Source organism: Mixophyes fleayi, chromosome 3, assembly GCF_038048845.1.
Source record: "Mixophyes fleayi isolate aMixFle1 chromosome 3, aMixFle1.hap1, whole genome shotgun sequence".
In the NCBI taxonomy this organism is placed as follows: domain Eukaryota; kingdom Metazoa; phylum Chordata; class Amphibia; order Anura; family Limnodynastidae; genus Mixophyes; species Mixophyes fleayi.
Window position 1 is genome coordinate 337,131,619 of NC_134404.1, and position 19,430 is coordinate 337,151,048.

Here is a 19,430-nt window from a genome sequence, read left to right on the forward strand (position 1 = left end):
CTTTGAAATTAATAGCAATTCATCTGATCACTCTTCATGACATTCTGGAGTGTTTGCAAATTGCCATCATAAAAACTGAGGCAGCATTCTCAAAACTTTTGGCCATGACTGTATTTTGCTGGTATCCCTGGTATTCCATTTCCCTGGTGTTATCCCGGTGCAGTTCCTACATTGCTTGGTTCTGGTGCTGTTTCCTGCTAGCATAATCCTGGTGCTGTTCTCTGGGCACTGTATTCTACTGACTATTATTATAGCACCGTATTCTGCCGGTGTCTTCCCTGTATCTATATTTTAGTAGTTTTGGATCATATACTCCATGCTCTCTGATAGTTCTAGGGGTAAATGTATCAAGCTGAGAGTTTTCCGGTGGGTTTGAAAAGTGGAGATGTTTCCTATAGCAACCAATCAGATTCTAGCTATAATTTTGTAGAATGTACTAAATTAATGAGTTAGAATCTACTTGGTTTTTCAAACCCGCCGAAATACTCTCAGCTTGATACATTTACCCCCTGATGTCATCCCTTCTGTGTAGCATTGGGAAAACTTGTGGATTATATGAAATAATGCTCCCTCCACTGTATTATTATTATAGACATTAGATGTATCTATCAAAAGATAATAAGGTTGTTTCTTATCTAACATCGTCCTCAAGATCAGCTGGCAGAAATTCCCAATTTAATCTACATATCTAATTGCAGGAGAGAATCGCTAAGAGCCACGGATCTCAGTGTGGATTCTGTACACCTGGTATTGTGATGTCCCTGTATGCCCTGCTGCGCAGTACACCCCAACCCAGCATGGAGGAAATTGAAAATGCCTTCCAAGGTACAGTACTCACATAGATCAACCGTAGCCAATCAGATCATCGGAATGTCCACAGCAGCACATGGTTTTTATGGAGAAGCTTATTGGACAGAGCTGAAGCCTGTTGCTAGTTGGTTGGAGGGGGGTCAGCCAGGGTATGAGATTAAAACTGGTGCTTTAAAAACCAATAGCCTAAAATGTCATTACTAAGTCCAATAGCAAAATTTGGCGGGGGTGGGTGTGTTTGGTGTCCATACTCTCTTTAGTTCAATGCATGCATCTTCCAAAAGATTGGTTTTATGTAATCAGCTGGAGAAGGTCTTTCATAAATAATTCACACTTTACTGTGACATACAAGGATATTAGAAGTTAGCAAGATGTTCTATGACCATAGATTTGGACAAGGTTTAGCTTGGCTGCTTTTATAAAGTATCAATAAGCACCAGATATAAGAATATATTTAACAGCTGATTATATAAATGCTCACAGTATATTATAAACTTGTTGTGTAATAAATGTGATACAAATAACCAGCCACACTTCTATCTAATGTCTAAATGATTGTATCCAATCCAGGGAATCTATGTCGTTGTACAGGATATCGTCCTATTCTTCAGGGCTTCAGGTCGTTTGCCAAAGTGAGTACTCTACTTTACATCTTATCCACCCCACATCCATGTCAAGAGGGCACTGGTGGCGGAGATATAAATTGCTATGGTGGAGCAGGACAGTATATAGTGACAAAGGATCGTCATGATGTCTCAGTGCAGTATACGGTGGTATATAACGGCTAGAGCAGCACAACGTATGCAATGTATGGAAGCAATAGATGGATATCACAGTGATTGCCTGCAAATAGTTATTATTATTATTATTATTGTAGATTTGTAAGTCGCCACAGTGCTCCGCAGCGCAGTACAGTAGGGAAAACAGGACATAAATAAAACAGGGACACTCAAGGTAGACAAAAAAAAAGCAGACATGAAAACAAAGGGTATGAAGGACCCTGCTCATTAGAGAGCTTACATTCTAAGGGGAAGAGGGCACAGCTGAAACATGAGGAGCGAGTGTGGCTCAGAGTGGAGATTGGGACAGCTGTGATGGTGCATTAGTGTGAATAGTATTATCAGGGATAAGGTCACCACTAAAAAAAAGAGATGGGTTTCCAAAGAGCGTCTAAAGATTTGAAGGCTGTGGGAAAGTCTGATTGAGTGTGGTAAGGAATTCCATAAGTGGGGAGTGAGAGGTGGTTACCAGAGACAAGACAAGGCGCAGGTCAGAGGTAGATCTAAGAGGGCGGGAGGGAGAGTATTTTGATATGAGATTTGAGATGTATACGGGGGGGGGGGTTGTTGAGGGCTTTGTAGGTAGGGGTGAGTAATTTGAATTTGAATCTGGAGGACACAGGGAGCCAGTGTAGGGATTTGCAACTTTGTATTACTCTAAATAACACCACACGGGGTATTACATCAGTCACTTTTGTGAGAGCAGTTTCAGTGGAATGTTGGGGGCGGAATACTGATTGCAGAGTCGAGAATGGAATGAGAGGAGAGAAAGTGAGACAGGTGTTTGTACACTAATCGCTCAAGTAGTTTGGAGACAAAGAGGAGGAGAGAAATAGGTGGTAGTTGGAGAGAGAGGCTGGATCGAGAGATGGTTTCTTTAGAATAGGTGTGATGAGCGTATGTTTAAAGGAGGATGGAAATGTGGAGCCAAGCTGAAGAGGTGAGTTAGAGGTGGGCATGCAGCGTAGGAGAGGGAGCGGAGTAATTGGGAGGGAATAGGGTGGAGTGGAGAGGTTGTAGGGTGAGATGATAAGATGAGAGCTTAGACCTCGTCTTCAGTTACCAGAGAGAATGAATTAAGGGGGGATTGGGGAGTGTAGGTAACAGTGTGTGGAGTGAGTGGAGTGAGTGGAATTTGGCATGAGGAAATATCTTACATCTTATAAATATCTTATATCTTAAATATCTAAAATAGTTACACCTTTTCACGTAATGCGTGTATTATTTATCATTTACCCACCCAAACACAGACAGAACATATAAAGTTCACACCGTCAGATGTCCAGTCGAGAATCGATCTCATGACACCAGTGCTGTAAGGCAGAATCAGAGTAGGCAGAACGGATAACTACTTTCGGTGTACCAAGGCTTGACGGCACAGGGTAGGACTGCATACGCTCACACTATCAGATTATCCTGAATTGGGAAATGTTAAACACTCAGCAAACAAGTTTGGGATTACTCCTTGTCTATGTTTCAAAAAGTGGACCTTGGGTGCCAAAATAACTAGTCTAGGTACTGTGGCAAGAGGGTCGTCCCACTGTGCCACCAGTGTTACAATTAGTTTGAGGGTGAGATACATATCCTAGCCAAATTAATCTAGTACAGTGATAGGCAGCCCTGATACACTTTAGGGGCCACATGTTGCGGCCCTCTAACTTTGAAATGGGCCGCACATTACCCTTCATCTTAGTAGTAGGTCAAAATAATACATTTAATAAAAGAAAGAGACACCTATCTGTAATAACACATCAGCAGCATTTTAATTATGTTAGAAGCTATAGCTAACAGAACTTACAATAAAGCAGGAAGGAGCTGGGGGCCACAGGAAGGCTCGGAGGGCCACCTGTCGTGCCCACCACTGATCAGTTTCATGTCTTTATAGGACGGTTGCTGCGGCAGAAAGAAAACTAACGGCTGCTGTATGGACACAGAGGGGGAAAACCAGGTAAGAGGGATGGAATATAATTATATTTATTTGTTCTTATATGTTTTCATTAATTTTATACCGTGCAATACAAACGTTTCGTGAAATGATCTTGAAATGATTCTTGGAACAAACTTGCAACCTCAGAATGTGTCCAGCTGTACGTCGTTAGCATGTGCCCAGCTGTACGTCGTTAGCATGTGCCCAGCTGTACGTCGTTAGCATGTGCCCAGCTGTACGTCGTTAGCATGTGCCCAGCTGTACGTCGTTAGCATGTGCCCAGCTGTACGTCGTTAGCATGTGCCCAGCTGTACGTCGTTAGCATGTGCGCCAGGTGTATGTCCTGAGTAACCTGTGTCATACTGCTGCGGTACTGTCAGTAAAGGGGAGAGATGCGACTCTGCATTATTACTAGTGATGACGGCTGTGTATACAGCTAAAACATGTGTTTGTAATCAGGAGCAACTGTAAGAATGTATTTTATGTACAGTAGACATTAATAACATCCTCATAAATGTAAAAAAAAATGCACAACTAAAGACACCTGTTATTAACACTGGCATTAATGATAAAACAGTTAAAAAAAAAAGTATTTTTCAAGAAATACATTTATTAGAATGTTGTTAATGTCTGCTGGGCATAAAATCCATTTGTACAGTTGCTCATGATTGCAAACACATGTTATAGCATGTATACGAGACTGTCAACACTACTTATCAAGACTAGCCCTGTAGTTGCTGCAAGGAATAAGGCAGAAAAACAAGAAACTTTGAGATGGCCAGAGCTGGATTCGGACATGGCTGCGTGTGCTTGAGTTTAGCAAGCCCCTGTTGTAAATTAACTACTACAAAACGCCCCTTCCCCGCCATGTTTACTCCCAGAAATCGTAGGCTGTGGTAAGCATCCTTCGCATTTGAAGACGGAGCGGACAAGGCTGAGTATCTCCTAGTTGTCCGCATGCGCAGAGTGATTTTGCAGACAATACGATCAAAAACAGCAGATATGTGCCTTCATGACTGAGGCCCAAGATGTCAAAATCCTGGAGCATGCTCAGTGTGTTTTCTCCAGTTGTCAGTTGTTCTACGCTCGTGAGCATGCTCAGTCTGTGCTTATTGCTCTCCGGCTGCCTCTGATCTAATACTTGTATCAGTTCTCTGCAAAGTCATTGTAGTCTGCTCCTTGCTCTGCAAGTCCTGCGCCTCTTGCTGCTGCTATTCCTGACCTACTGTGTTTACTGCTAACCCCTTCCTTTGCCTTGATCCTGACCTTGTTGACGTCTGCAAACCTTGGTTTATTTCTGGACTTTGATCTTGGTGTGTAAGCCAGCTGCTTCTGCAATGCTATCTGCAGTTTATTTACCTGCATTACTAGTATATCCAGATATTCCTGCCCTGATTCCTGCACCAGCAATACCTGTGCTTCACCAGTCCAGCTTTCTGATGAGCCTGATTACTTGCGTTGTTACCTTGTCTAGTCCGGCTTCCAGCTATTGATGTCCAAGCTTAGAACTCATTTACCAAATACTTGCCAACATGGGCAAGAAGATTCCCGGGGGGTGCGGGGTGCAGGTGGATGTGTGGGGGCGGGGCTCAAAGAATCGCGTCATTAGCCCTGCCCCCAACACGGACATCACTACTCTGAACTAATAAAAACAGGGGGCGGGGCCACAATGCTGGGTCCATGACTTCACTAGGTCCCGTCCCCTCCGTATAGTTTACACAGCCGGCCAGGATCAGGGAGAATTGCCGGCTCTCCCGGGAGTCCTGGAGAACTCCCAGAAATTCGGGAGACAATTCGGGAGTCTCCCGGACATATCGGGAGAGTAGACAACTATGATTTACCATTACTCCTGCACCTGTATGCAGTGCTAACATGTTTCACGTATATATCCTGAAATATATAAACATGAATACAATATACATAAACAAATTAAATTAAATACAAACACCTGTTGATTTCCCCTCTAAGGATCAGCAGGGAATCTTTTTTTCCTACAGTAGTCCAAACGGAAACATCAGTACTGCGAATAGACGACCGTGACTTGATATAATATATCTGCGACGGTAGTCATTTAAGCACTGGAAGGGTCAATACGCGTTCAACCAATCTGAAGTGGATGGATAGCGTATTGTTGCACTAGCTCTCCCGCACCCGCAAGAGTTATGTTTGCGCTAAAGGCGTATCTGTGGGTGTGTTCAGGGCTACTTGAGTTGCAATTACATCCTTATTGTACTCGGCTTACACTCACCTGTCCGTGTTCCGCCTTTCTGTGTGTAAGTTGTCATAAATGTAAAATACAAAAAAATCTGCCAACTTATACTTTTTTTTTGTGTACGGAAATGCATATTTTACACAACAGAACTAGAGATTTGAGAAGCACATAAAGTATTCTCACCAATACTGCTTGTAAAGAAGCCTGGAATGGCAGACAATAGTATATGGACCACATTTATAATATGATGAAGGGCTACAGCTATGTTCTATGTATGATCTGCAGTAAGTTAAACGTGCTCCATAATCTGCGATAAGACTTGGCTCTATTTGGACGAGAAAAGGCAATTTGTTTAATTGCAAAATAAGCCTGTTTAGTTCACCCATTTGTTCTAGCTTTTAATACTTACTGTAGATTAATAATAAATATATGTAGCATTTTACACCAATGATCCTCTTCTTCATTATGTAACTGTGCGGTGGTGGTAATGGGAGAAGGAGGCCACGCAATTTGTGCCCGGAATTTTATTATTGAAAAGTACAAGATGACAGAACATCAATGTCGATGTTACTGATTATTTGTATAGCAAAATCATGTAAGTGTTACATAACAGAACTATGTGCATAGAGTCACAATCCTGGTTATTTAATCTGACCCTGAATAGAGAGTGAGATGTACATAGGGGATAAGGTGTACAGCGTTTGCTTAATTATTTACTAACAGAGAAACATTCATTCTCTTAACCCTATCCTATAATCAAGTTTTATTTATTTTTTACAATATATATATATATATATATATATATATATATATATATATATATATTATAGAACTCTAGAATTCAGATATCATATATTATTTATATACTACAGGCAGGACAGGCTTCGCTGTCTGTGTTCTGAAATCAGGGAGGATTCTGGGAGACTGGTTCAGGTGTTACAACATTGAATTAGAATTATTTCTTATAGAATGTCAGGTGGATGGATTATCTGCGATGCATAAGTCTTTTCTAAAACCCATTTCCTGTAGATAATGACATCTTCAGCTTTGTGTGACCCATCGGAGTTCAGACCCTTGGACCCAACACAAGAACCAATTTTTCCTCCAGAATTACTGGTAAGCTCAGTTTATTGTAGACGATGGGTTTGTGAGCAGGAGAAGACGCAGAGATGCAGCACATACTGCAACGTCCATGTATGTATTCCGCTTATTGAAGTGCGTCTGTGCAAGATTGCAAATGTGTTCAGCCAACGCCTGATCAACGGCACCGCAGAGGTTCTGCTGAAATCTTTTGCAGCATCCAATAAGGCTCTGTGGACCCTCCTAATCCGGGAACATCTCCCTTTAAGTGCAATTTCCTCACTTTGAGGTTCATTTGAATATCTTGTCCTCTTAATAATATCTTGTTTTGTATTTGTTTACTGACATATTTCTGGGCTAGTGCATATAATATAAAGAACGTCCCCAGGCTGTCGAACTCCTGCCATCAACCACAGTAAAATTACCATTCACATTCACCAATATTTATACCCATAAAAATAAATGCAAATAAGTAAAAATAGTCGCATGATGTCACAACAAAAAAACAAAACACCAATTACTCTGCTGCTCTGTTGCAATTTTAATTGTTCGTCAGTGACATATTATGTGTATTATAGTAGATTTGAGTGGTTCTCATTCAGGTAAATCCGACAAATTTGAGTTTCAAATATCATCATCATCATCATCATCACCATTTATTTATATAGCGCCACTAATTCCACAGCGCTGTACAGAGAACTCATTCACATCAGTCCCTGCCCCATTGGAGCTTACAGTCTAAAATCCCTAACACACACACACACACACACACACACACACACACACACGCAGAGACGCACACACAGACAGACACAGACTAGGGTCAATTTGTTAGCAGCCAATTAACCTACCAGTATATTTTTTGGAGTGTGGGAGGAAACCGGAGCACCCGGAGGAAACCCACGCAAACACGGGGAGAACATACAAACTCCTCACAGATAAGGCCATGGTCAAATATCTAAGTCGAGCCCCAAGACTCGGGCTTCTTACTTCCTGGGAGTTGTAGCCCTGCTCAACTATCTGTGCATCATTTTTGTATTCGACGCAAGACTACAATTCCCAGAAGCCCATGCACAGGTCACATGGTAAATGTATCTATTTTTTCACTATATTGCACTGGGTGACTACGTCCGTCAGCAGAGCAGAATGTAATGCAAGAAATTGTGTTGGCACAAAATGGAAATCACTTAAATAATATCAAAATATCTGTAAATTACTTTAAATGACTTTGTTTGTTTTGTATTTTTGCATTTGTCAACCAAAACCAACACCAAAAACACAGAGTGACACGGTCATCTCTATATTGTAGGTATATTTTATTTTCTGGCATTAATAGAGTTATCCTGATGTGTTTCCCCGCAGCTGCACAAAGACACCCCCCAGAAGCTGCTGTGTTTTAGAGGGGACGGTGTAACCTGGATTCAGCCGTCCAGTCTCAGTGAGCTGTTGGATCTGAAATGTCAGTATCCTGATGCTAAGCTTGTAGTGGGGAACACTGAAGTGGGTGAGTAATGAGTACACGGTCTAACCTGCAGCCTGAGCTTCTGTTACCTGTCCCTCGAGTTACTGTATGCTGTCCATGGTAGGGGGTCTACAGCGTGGCCTGGAGATGACCTGGAGAGATTCACTGTGAGGACCTCGAAGCCTCAAGGAAACTTTCTAATGGCGTTCGAGCTTTCTACATGCCTCCGTTCTGTTATACAGTACTGATTGTAATGAATATGATTGAGAAAGATTGCGATGACCCTTTTAAAAAGCCAAGTGGAGCTGAGGTTGGAAAATACAGAAAAATAAACATTGTTGGGGGAAGTGAAGGAAAGTGGATATTTAATTAAGGACAAGTTTTTACCTACCGGAGGATGCCGCCCATCAATTCACTGGTAACCAGTGACATCACTGAGAAATGACATCATTTTCTATTCTCCAGACAAAATGATCTATCTTGTGTTAAAACAGCCTCACCCGATCAGATATATAATGTATAGAAGAATTAAAGAAGGACCTTCATCATTAGAATGTACTAAGGGTGGGTTATGGCTAAACATTCACAGCCATTGGAGGTATTTGGTAAGAAATCTTAGTCATTATGGGGTATTTGACCAGGCCACAACATATCATTAATTTTACTAGTCGCAAATTTTTCCCTAGATTAGAAAAATGTGACATTTACTATATACAAACGAGTATTAGTAAAGGTGTAATAGCTGAATGGTGCTAGTTCATCTGATAGAATGTGATTCTTATCATTTTTTTAGGTATCGAAACCAAATTTAAGAACATGTCGTACCCTGTGATCATCGCCCCTGTATGGATTCCAGAATTAAATTTAGTTGAGCACACCCAGTATGGTAAGACATATAATGTATCACTCCTTAATGCTGTTGGGGACTGAGTAATGCAAAGTCTGTGTGCATCTAACTGTGTGAATCTAATTGTTGTAATTACAGATCCTTAACTGGGGCCTGATTTATTAAGCATCTTAACTTAAGAAACTTCTTATTTCAGTCTCCTGGACAAAACCAGGTTACAATGCAAGGGGTGCAAATTAGGATTTTGTTTTGCACATAAGTTAAATAATGACTGTTTTTTCATGTAGCACACAAATATCACCTTTAAATTTCAGTGTACAAATAAGCTATCAAGTATTTGTGTGCTACATGAAAAAACAGTCAGTATTTAACTTATGTTCAAAACAGAATACTGATTTGCACCCCTTGCATTGTAACATGGTTTTGTCCAGGAGACTGAAATAAGAAGTTTCTTAAGTTAAGATCCTTAATGAATCGGGCCCCTGGTTACTAAGTCTACACTGATAAGTCAATATATTCATTTCTCAACCCCTTCATTAATAATGGTGTAATGATTGTGTCTCTGGGCCTGATTCTTTAAGAAAAGTTAAGTAAAAAAATTGAGTAAGTAGTCTCCTGGACAAAACCATGTTACAATGCAAGGGGTGCATATTAGTTTGTTATTTTGCACATAAGTTAAATATTGTCTGTTTTTTCATGCAGCGCACAAATACTTGATAGCTTATTTGTACACTGAAATTTAAAGTTGATATTTGTGTGCTGCATGAAAAAACAGTCACTATTTAACTTATGTGCAAAATAAAAAACTAATTTGCACCCCTTTAATTGTAACATGGTTTTGTCCGGGAGATTTCTTAGTCATTTTTTTTACTTAACTTTCCTTAATGAATCAGGCCCTCTGTCATTATTTATTTTGTGCATAAATGAGGGGCTGCCAATTCCGTGCTTATCTGATTACACCCCGGTAATCAGATAAGCACAGAACACCCCAGTCTCTTGTCCTGCCTCCAATATGACTGAGCCCCCAACACTTTTGCCCCTGTGATTGTTTAGATGTCTGTGTCCATCTCTATATCAATGCTTTCTTCACTAGGCATCTGCTTCGGAGCAGCCTGCAGCTTGACCACATTGGGCGAGGTCCTCCAGAAAGCGGTGTCTGAACTTCCGTCATACAAAACAGAAGTGTTCCAGGCCGTCTTGGAGCAGTTGAGGTGGTTTGCCGGACAGCAGATCCGTAATGTCGCTGTAAGGAAAACAATATATAACGAAGAAGTAAATTAGATGGGGCTGACATCTGTTTCAGCTATAGAACTAGTCAGTTACCTTTCTCAGATTCTAGTTTCAGTTGTCACCATGCTCTTCACAAATAAGTGAAGGAGGAAGAGCACAGTGACATACCACAACAGTCACCATGCCATTCCTCCTGCAGCCTGTGAGGAGTGTGTCTGGTGACTGGCAGTGGTATGTAGAGAGGGATGGGAAGGCTGTTCACCTCTCCTCATAGCCCAAATGTTGGTGTTAGACAGTAGAGGCTGCTTAGATCTAACTCACACTTGCCAAATCTCCCTGAATGTCAGGGAGACTCCCTGAAATAGGGGTGATCTCCCTCACTCCCTGAAGAGTCTGGCATTCTCCCTGATGCTGAGCCAGTACAAGACACATCTGTGGCATGATGACACAGTTCAGAAATTGTATCCTATGTCCATGTATTGATGCCTATGGAGGTGGCCATTTTCATGGAGACCAAGATTTAATCAAAGACTGACAGGTAAGACAACGTGACTTCAGTAATGGAGACAGAAATGTAAAAGACACTTCAATCCCGCAACAGATAAGTGATGCAAATATTGTGTCATCTTAGCTCTGCCCCCTGCAGTAATTGGACAAAATAATGACAATCGTTTAGGGTGTGGGGCCATCATGATGCAATTAATCAAGCCCCGCCCCCACACTCCCACCTCCCCCGGAATCTCCCTGAAGCCAACAAAGAAAAGTTGGCAAGTATGATCTAACTGTACCTAGTTTATTTTTCAAATGAGTCATAGAATCATTGCAAACATCAAACGCTTACACGTTGTAGGTGCCTACGTAAATGTGCACGTCGGCACTCTAGTGCAAGAACGTGCACACTTATTTACATTCTCAATACAAAGTGCCTAAAGTTCATAAATTAACAAGTGCAGAGAAGAAAATCATGTAACGTAGGGGCACTCAATGATAATAGATTATTTAAAACTTACATTTTATTAATTTTATTAAAATAGTTTTGAGGACCTAAAAATTCCAACGGTCCTCCACATTTATAGATGTACAGACAGCTACCAAATATTTAGTCATTCATTATAGATCATATCGAAGATTTATTAGCTGTCTCATCACACTGCGAGGCTTGGCGGTGTTTTCTGCCATTTTAAATTTATATTTTTGTTTATCCCATATTTTTTTGTTTTTATTTCGCAACTGGTGTCACAGGCACTATATTGGGACTCAAAACTATTTTAATAAAATTAATAAAATGTAAGTTTTAGATAATCTATTATCATTGAGTGCCCCTACGTTACATGATTTTCTTCTCTGCACTTGTTAATTTATGAACTAATAATACATGTGTAGGGTGCACCAACTCAGTCCAAAAATAATCATATTATTTATATGTGTAAAGACAGACTGAGTGTTTGATCTCCTAGTGCGTTAGGAATTCAATTCTTTAAAGTGCCTAAAGTGTCACCTACCCGCAGCAAGGGCAACTTACAGACTAAATCAATATTTAGCCTATCAGTTCATACTTTTATTGCCTGTCATTATATTTTAATGAAATGATAGGATGCATTGTATGATTATTGGTTCACCCCACAGAATGGAAGACTTCACTGTGTGACGGTGTGGATGCACTTTTATTCTCTGATCTAAGTTTTATCTAATATTCTAAGCTGGGAATTTTGGACCGAAATGAAGCTGGCTAGATGGACTGGAGATTAGTCACAGAGAAGAGCGATGTCAAGTGCTTCTTCTCCGTGGCTAACCTTCTGTCAAGCTAGCTAGGTATCAGGGAATGGGATTTCAAAGTGATGCCAATCCTGGGACCCCCATGGTCACCCTCAAACCAGGTTTCCCTTGGAGCCAATCCCCTGGTAGAGGCAGCCGTGGCACTTACAGGAAGCTGGGAGGTCAGTGGTGAACTCTGGTGGTTGGAAGCTTAAGATGCAGGTTGTAGAGTTAGGGTCAGGAGATCAAAAAACGAAAATGGTATTGAGGCAAAACGAAGGGCTCAAAGTCTACGCTGAGCATGCTCGAGGTTTTAGATCAATTTCCACTTGGCAGTGGGCATGCCCATGGTCTAGCAGCAGAATCATGTGATATTATCGGTGAAGAGTTCTCAGTAGGTTCAGAATGATTAGATTGAGGGTATGGGCCGGTGACAACGAGCATCAGACCTTTCCAGACAATACGTAACTTATTTCCCCCTACCTGACAAGTTTAATATATGGTTGAACCCTCTGGGTAACGTTCTCAGCTATTATAATAATGTGATATACAGTTCTTAGGTATTGGAGGTTTGCAGAGACAGTCCTGCTACCCAGCTAAAATCTTCGCTTCAATGCCTGTCAGAAATGTACGAATTAACTAGTTGGTAAATTGTTTTATCTGGTAGAAGCGCAAGATTTTGGGTTGTAGTGAGGGGTATTCCAAATATGATTAAACAACGCATTGCTGATTTATGAATAATATAGACGTGATATGAACACAAGAATGGGCTACATGTAAAGATCATAGAATATTGCTTGACTTGGGGGTGGTTCCAGATCTTTACAGGTTTTTACGGTGGTTTCTTTCAGGCTGTTGGGGGAAATATCATGACCGCCAGTCCTATATCTGACTTAAACCCGGTCTTCATGGCTAGCGGCAGTAGACTGAATCTCGTCTCTCAAGGTAACGATACTTGCAAAGTTTCTACAATACTAACTGTGCATTTTAGCATCAACTATTCTTTGATTTAAAATGATTTGGGGGGTAGATTTTCAAGCCTTTTAAAAAGGAAAAGTGGAAGTGTTACCCATAGCACCTAATCAGATTCTAACTATCGTATTCTAAAATTCACTAGTTAAAAGATAGCTAGAACCTGGTTGTTATGGGCAACATTTCCACTTTTCCTATTAGAAGCTTTGATAAATCTGGCCCATGGTTTCTTCTCATACTGGAAGACTAATGTTAGTGTGGTAGAGAATATCGTCTGTTAGCTCCCCGGGACAAGGACCCATGTGAATCATATAACAACTACAATTAGATAAGTATCATTACTTAGGAAGAGATTGCAATAGTCAAGGTAGGAGATGTTAATGCAATAAAAATGATGGATCATTAGTATCATGTAATACAGTGTGTGTGTGTTGATTTTCCACGAATTAACGATCATAATATGAATTTGCAGAAAATACAAGGACTGTGCAAATGGATGAAAACTTCTTCACTGGATACAGAAAAACAGTCGTAAAACCCCATGAAATTCTCCTCTCTGTTGAAATTCCCTATTCACAAAAGGTGAGTTCTAAGAACATGGTAAACTTGTTACCTTATGTTTTTATATCATTGAACACAAAGCAGCCACAAAAGTATTTCGAAAGGAAGGCCCTCGCCTTTAAAAAGTAAAACATATCCCCAAATTGGTAATACTTTTTGGTGGAAAAATAAAAATATATTACATTTATATTTCTCCTATCTACTTATGAGATGTCAGGAATACTATTATTATGATTACATTGTTGCAACAATGTTGAAGTTCTCTGCAAAACAGTTAACCTTTTGGGTGTTGTAGCAAGGGTGCTTTTCACTTCATGTTTATTGCCCAGCGTCTAATATCTCCAGGCGCGGGCTGGGAGAGGGATGGCCGGGGGGCACACAGGCGGCCGCATCATTTGACAGGGGATGCGGCCGCGTCATTGATGACGCGGCCGCATCCCCTGTCATGTGATGCGGCCGCCTGTCCGCTGACACGGCCGCATCTGATGTCATCAGATGCGGCCGCGGGGGAAAAACTATGTTTTTTGCATCCGGTGGGCGGCCGGCCGGTCTACCCCCCCGGCCCTAATAGTCGTCTGACCCAGCGGGGCTGTTGCCCCCCTGCCCCCCGGGCCAGCCCACCCCTGAATATCTCGATATTGAAATAATTCATTTCTGTAAGTAAAACTGACAGGATGTCACACAGGCCCTTTAATCGTTTCAGAGGTTTTTAAAACGCTGACAGCAGCATTTTGCACCAAAAAGCTTAATAAAAAACACTCTCCGATATGAAGTGAGTGCTTCTAATGCTTGAAAGAGTTATAGGGCCTGATTCATTAAGGAAAGTAATGCAAAAAAATGAGTAACTTTGCACCTTGGCAAAACCAACTTACAATGCGAGGGGTGAAAATTAGTTTATTATTTTGTCCATGAGGAAAATACTGGCTGTTTTTTCATGTAGGACAAAAATATTTGATAGCTTTATTTTTACACTGAAATTCAAAGTTGATCTAGGACATGCCCTACCCCAACTATAAATCTGTCCCCACCTTTTAAATTTACCTCCCCCTCCAATGCAACATGGTTTTGCCAAGGTGTAAAGTTACTCATTTTATTTTTGCTTTACTCTCCTTAATGAATCAGGGCCAATGTATTTATTTAAATAGTGATTGATTTATTTTTTAATTCTTCATTTCTATAACATTTTTAGAAAATATTTACAAGTTGTACTAGCAAGTAGACAATAGAAAATAGATGAACCACATGTTTAGAAAAGGCCTCCCCTCTGCTCTTGAGAACTGCGAAGGGGGTCTCGTGGAGGAGCGGGGGCCTCGGAAAGTAAGAGGGCAACCTCTGGGCCCCATAGCAGCTGTACCCCCTATAGTTCCGTATTGACTCTCAACCTCTCTCATCGCAGCAACAATGTTGAGTGCCTTAAGTGTTCCAATGTTATATTGGTCCGAGTTACCATAATCAAGCCAGCAGGAATATTTCCAAATATTTGAAATATGATGTTTTACTGCATCTAAACCATAACTAGAAATTTGAGGGCCCCAGAGAAAACTGTTGTAAGGACCCCGATGTAGGTAATGCAGACAATTTCTCACCTCCACCAGCTTACTGAAGCTTCCTCTACTGATTACTAGAGGGAGCTTCAGTAAGCTGCAGGAGGGGGGAAATTGTCTGCAGCCCATTGCTGCTGCATGGGGCTCTGTTATGCATTGCTATGTCTATACTTTTTAGTGACAATTTACATTTTATTTGATGCTATGACAGTGGGAATATTTCTCAGCCTTCAAACAAGCCTCACGGCGGGAAGATGACATAGCCATCGTCACCAGCGGGATGAAGGTCTCTTTCAAACCAGACAGTCATCAGGTGGATCAGATCTTGCTCAGTTACGGAGGGATGTCTCCTGTCACTGTTCTGGCAACTGACACTTCCAAGGAGCTAGTTGGGAGGTAACATTCTCCAGCCGAAACACCCAATACACAAATAACTCCAATACTTATCCTGTGTTATTTGTCCAGTGCTGCAAGCAACAGGGTTAAAGTTCAAGGACCAAATATTTTTTAAAACAATTTGCACTTAACAGTGGAATTTTTAGGGGGCAACAAAAAGATTTGTAGGGCCATTTACTGTATATGGTTGGACATCTCTGTGTAATTAATTTCCTCTGTCTCCTCTCTACCTTTTAGTCACCTCTGATGACTTTAGCATTCCATGCAAAGGAAACATGGGATTTAGGTTCAATGCATATTCCAGAAATTAAAATAATGTTAGTGCCTACCCTGTAACCATCTCTCTCTCCAAAAAGGGAATGGAACGACAGCTTACTCCAGGATACCTGCAGTCTTCTGGCCAAAGAGATGACATTGTCTCCTGGTGTTCCCGGTGGGATGACTGAATTCCGGCAGACCCTGACTCTCAGCTTCTTCTTCAAATTTTATCTAACGGTTATTAAGAAGCTGGAACGGGATCTAGAAGGGAATGTAAGTGCTAGTATGTCTGTAGGGTGTGGGATCAATGGCCATCTTTCTCTATAGCATTTCCTTATCGTAGACATATATATGTATATAATGCACACACATGAATAAAACATTACAGCAAACCTCCAACAAATATATATATACAAATATAATGTTCAAAATGGTGAATGGCACAAAAGTTAAAATATTGGGAGTTCCTCAAAATAATGGAGCAATGCTCCCAGGTGAAATGCGTGTTCTACAGATATCAGATATAAAAGCATCTTTATTTGGCACTGGGCCATTACAGTTCATTCATTTCGTAACAGAGACAATTTGTCTCAGCTTTAACCTGGGTTCAGTTAATGGACGGACAGAAAAAGCTTGTTTATCCTCCAATACTTAACTGTGCCCTGGTTAATATAGTCAAACAGTTAGTGGGAAATGCTGAGACAGACAAACGTGTCCCTAGTGAAACGCGTCGTGTTATGTCAGCTTCAGGTGTTAATGTATTGTTATGTTTTGTCAAGCTCTGCTTTTTATTATCACTTTTATGGAAAGAAAGTTGGTGGGCTATAGAAAGCAAGTTGGGGTTAAAGAGATATAATTACAGTAAACATATGGGCATTGTGTGCCAAACAAGAAGGCACACATTGTAGTAAGGAGAGGAAAAGTGGAAAACTGACTATACAAATAAACATTCTGCATTGCTAGTATGTTTATCTAGCTATATATTTGTAGATCACTGCACATTATTATTGTACCTACTCCCCCCCCATTCACTTCCTTAGCCCCAAAAAGCTACTGCTTTTAATATACTTTGTATACCCCATTTACTCATTCATACTTGTTTCCATTGTCTGTATGTGTCATTTTTGGTTCTGATTTCCATGATCTAGCATCATTTTTCTGAGATTGTCCCTCCGAAATATGAGAGTGCCACAGAATTGTTCTGCAAGCCTGAGACGTCCAGTGTGCAGCTGTTTCAGGTAACACAGTCCTATATTTTTATTTAAACGCATTTCGCACATTCCTATTACACTTGATGGAGAAAAGCTTCTCTAGATGCACTCAGTCCCAATATCCACCGATTCTCATGATTAATAAATGAGGATAAACCAAGCAATATTTTGAAAAAAAATATTAAGTGCTATTTTCAATTATTATTTAATTAATGATGTTATTTAGGAAATTATTTAATAAATGGCCAACTTTGCTTGCTTCGTCAATGAGGTCCACTTGGAATACATAGATGTTACATTAGTCCACTTGAACTTTATATATTATATTATAACCGTTTATCTTTCAGGAAATTCCAGCAGGACAGGACCCAGACGACTTTGTGGGACGACCTGTGATGCACTTGGCAGCCATGAAACAAGCGACAGGAGAAGCTGTATACTGTGACGACATCCCTCATTATGAAAACGAGCTCTATTTAGCATTGATTACCAGCACCAAGGCTCATGCTAAGATAATGTAAGGGGTGAGGTGAGGTGGGGGCAGGGACTGACATGTGAATTTATTTGTCCTTTGTCCGTCTGTCACAAAATCTATCACAATGAAACTCCTCTGACATCTGTCATTGACTTTAACAATGTTTTAAATTAATACCATCACAGTACACTTCTTAAATCTGCACAGTATTTATATAATACAAACACAAACCTACAGACACCACAACACAGAGTAAGGTTACAGTCTATAAGCACTTGCTGTAAGATAGTTTACAATAATACCCCATTCACACTGTTTAAAAAAAAACCTGGGTTGTTGCCGGGGCGAGTTTCGAGGACCCGGGGCGAGGCTCAGTGTGAAAGGGGGTCATTGCAAAATCCCGGGTCGAATTTGACCCGTGACTTTTACAGGGTTATTTCTGATTTTTGGCCTGGGTCGCCTGCAGTGTGAACTGATTGGGGGGATTAGGGACGCCGGAGGATGACGTCATTTCAATGTTGCAGAGAAGAGATATAGGAGAAAGCATGGCACACTGGCTAGAGGAAGAAGTGCATGAGCTAATGGCCATTAGAGTAGAGGAGTAAATCAAAAACATACCACTGTCACTGTAAAAGATGCAACAGTACAATACTATAACATAGCAAGAACACTAACAGATAAAATAATAATAAAATAAAATAATAAAATAAAATAATACTAAACAGATCTGACCATGATTAAAGCAATGCTGTGAACAGCCACCACCCGCTTTGAGCTCATCTTTGTGTGCAAAAATAACAGTTTCCTTTAAATGACCTCACCATTGTTCAGCCAATCAAAGGTCCTCTTGTGATGACTCGCACTTGGTGCCAGGGCAGACCCGTGTTCAGTATGAACAGGGTCAACTCGGGAATTTCCCGGGTCCAAGGTGCAGTGTGAACGGGGTCTCTGAGCTGGGATGCTCTGTGACACGGCAAAAAGCCGGGATACTGCAGGGTCGGCAATCACTGATACTATGCTCTAATTCCTGGGTCTGATGCAGGGACCCCGTTCACACTGAGCCACGATCCGGGTTGTCGGGGCTTGCCCCAGCAATAGCCTGGGTTTTTAGGTCAGTGTGAATGTGGTATAAGTAGTGTCTAGGTCTAGGAACTAACTAACTAGGGTCTAAGAATGGTTCATCTGACTGCTGCCATCTGCTGGAGACACGTATTACTGCAGCAGTTGTCATCATCATCATCATCATCACAGATAATTGCACCCTGTCTATAGGACATGCACAAAAGATGTATCTTAAGGATACATGTAAGTGAAGATTGAATGCATCTCTAAGCAGGGCCGCCATCAGGGGGGTACGGCCAGTACTGCTGTGAGGGGCCCGGACAGCGCACAGTGTATCCGTGACCGGGAGCTGGAGGGGAAAGAGAGCCTGGGGGACTGTAACTGTGGAGGGAGGGAGGGGGGAAAAGGGGGACCTTAACTGTGAAGGGGGGGGACCTTAATTGTGGAGGGGGGGCGAGAAGGAGAGGGAGAAAGGGACCTTAACTGTGATTGGGAAGGAGAGGTGGACCTTAACTGTGGGGGGGGGGGGGAGGGGGACATTAACTGTGATTACAGGGAGGGGAGGGGGGATATTTACTGTGATTGCGGGGAGGGGAGAGGGGGACATTTACTTTGGGGGGAGGGGAACATTTACTGTGATGAGGGAGTGGGGGGGGATGTACTGTGATGAGGGATAGGGGGCGCATGTATGGCGAAGAGGAAGGGGGGCACATGTATGGGGAGGGGGGGGCCCCGCCAGATTAATTAGTACTGGGCCCCACAGTTTCTGATGGCAGCCCTGCCTCTAAGGGAGGTGGATGACTTGAGTTTTCACACCCACGCTGTATTCAATTTACACATGAGACGCTA

The 19,430-nt window shown here is 41.5% G+C and overlaps 1 protein-coding gene across 4 annotated transcripts in view; it reads left to right on the plus strand.

The window, feature by feature from the left end:
* The window catches only part of XDH (xanthine dehydrogenase), a 65,168-nt gene that overhangs the window by 24,580 nt on the left and 21,158 nt on the right, over positions 1-19,430 (plus strand). For all 4 annotated transcript variants that reach the window (XR_012689804.1, XM_075204360.1, XM_075204361.1 and 1 more), the window contains 13 exons: positions 699-825; positions 1,381-1,442; positions 3,475-3,537; positions 6,758-6,844; positions 8,171-8,312; positions 9,064-9,156; positions 10,211-10,362; positions 12,954-13,047; positions 13,547-13,656; positions 15,391-15,575; positions 15,932-16,106; positions 16,982-17,071; positions 17,392-17,561. Coding sequence is in view for 3 of the 4 variants with exons in the window: in XM_075204360.1 (XP_075060461.1) it covers positions 699-825; positions 1,381-1,442; positions 3,475-3,537; positions 6,758-6,844; positions 8,171-8,312; positions 9,064-9,156; positions 10,211-10,362; positions 12,954-13,047; positions 13,547-13,656; positions 15,391-15,575; positions 15,932-16,106; positions 16,982-17,071; positions 17,392-17,561 (1,550 nt within the window). In the remaining variant the exon portion in view is untranslated. The remainder of the gene's footprint in view (positions 1-698; positions 826-1,380; positions 1,443-3,474; positions 3,538-6,757; positions 6,845-8,170; positions 8,313-9,063; positions 9,157-10,210; positions 10,363-12,953; positions 13,048-13,546; positions 13,657-15,390; positions 15,576-15,931; positions 16,107-16,981; positions 17,072-17,391; positions 17,562-19,430) is intronic.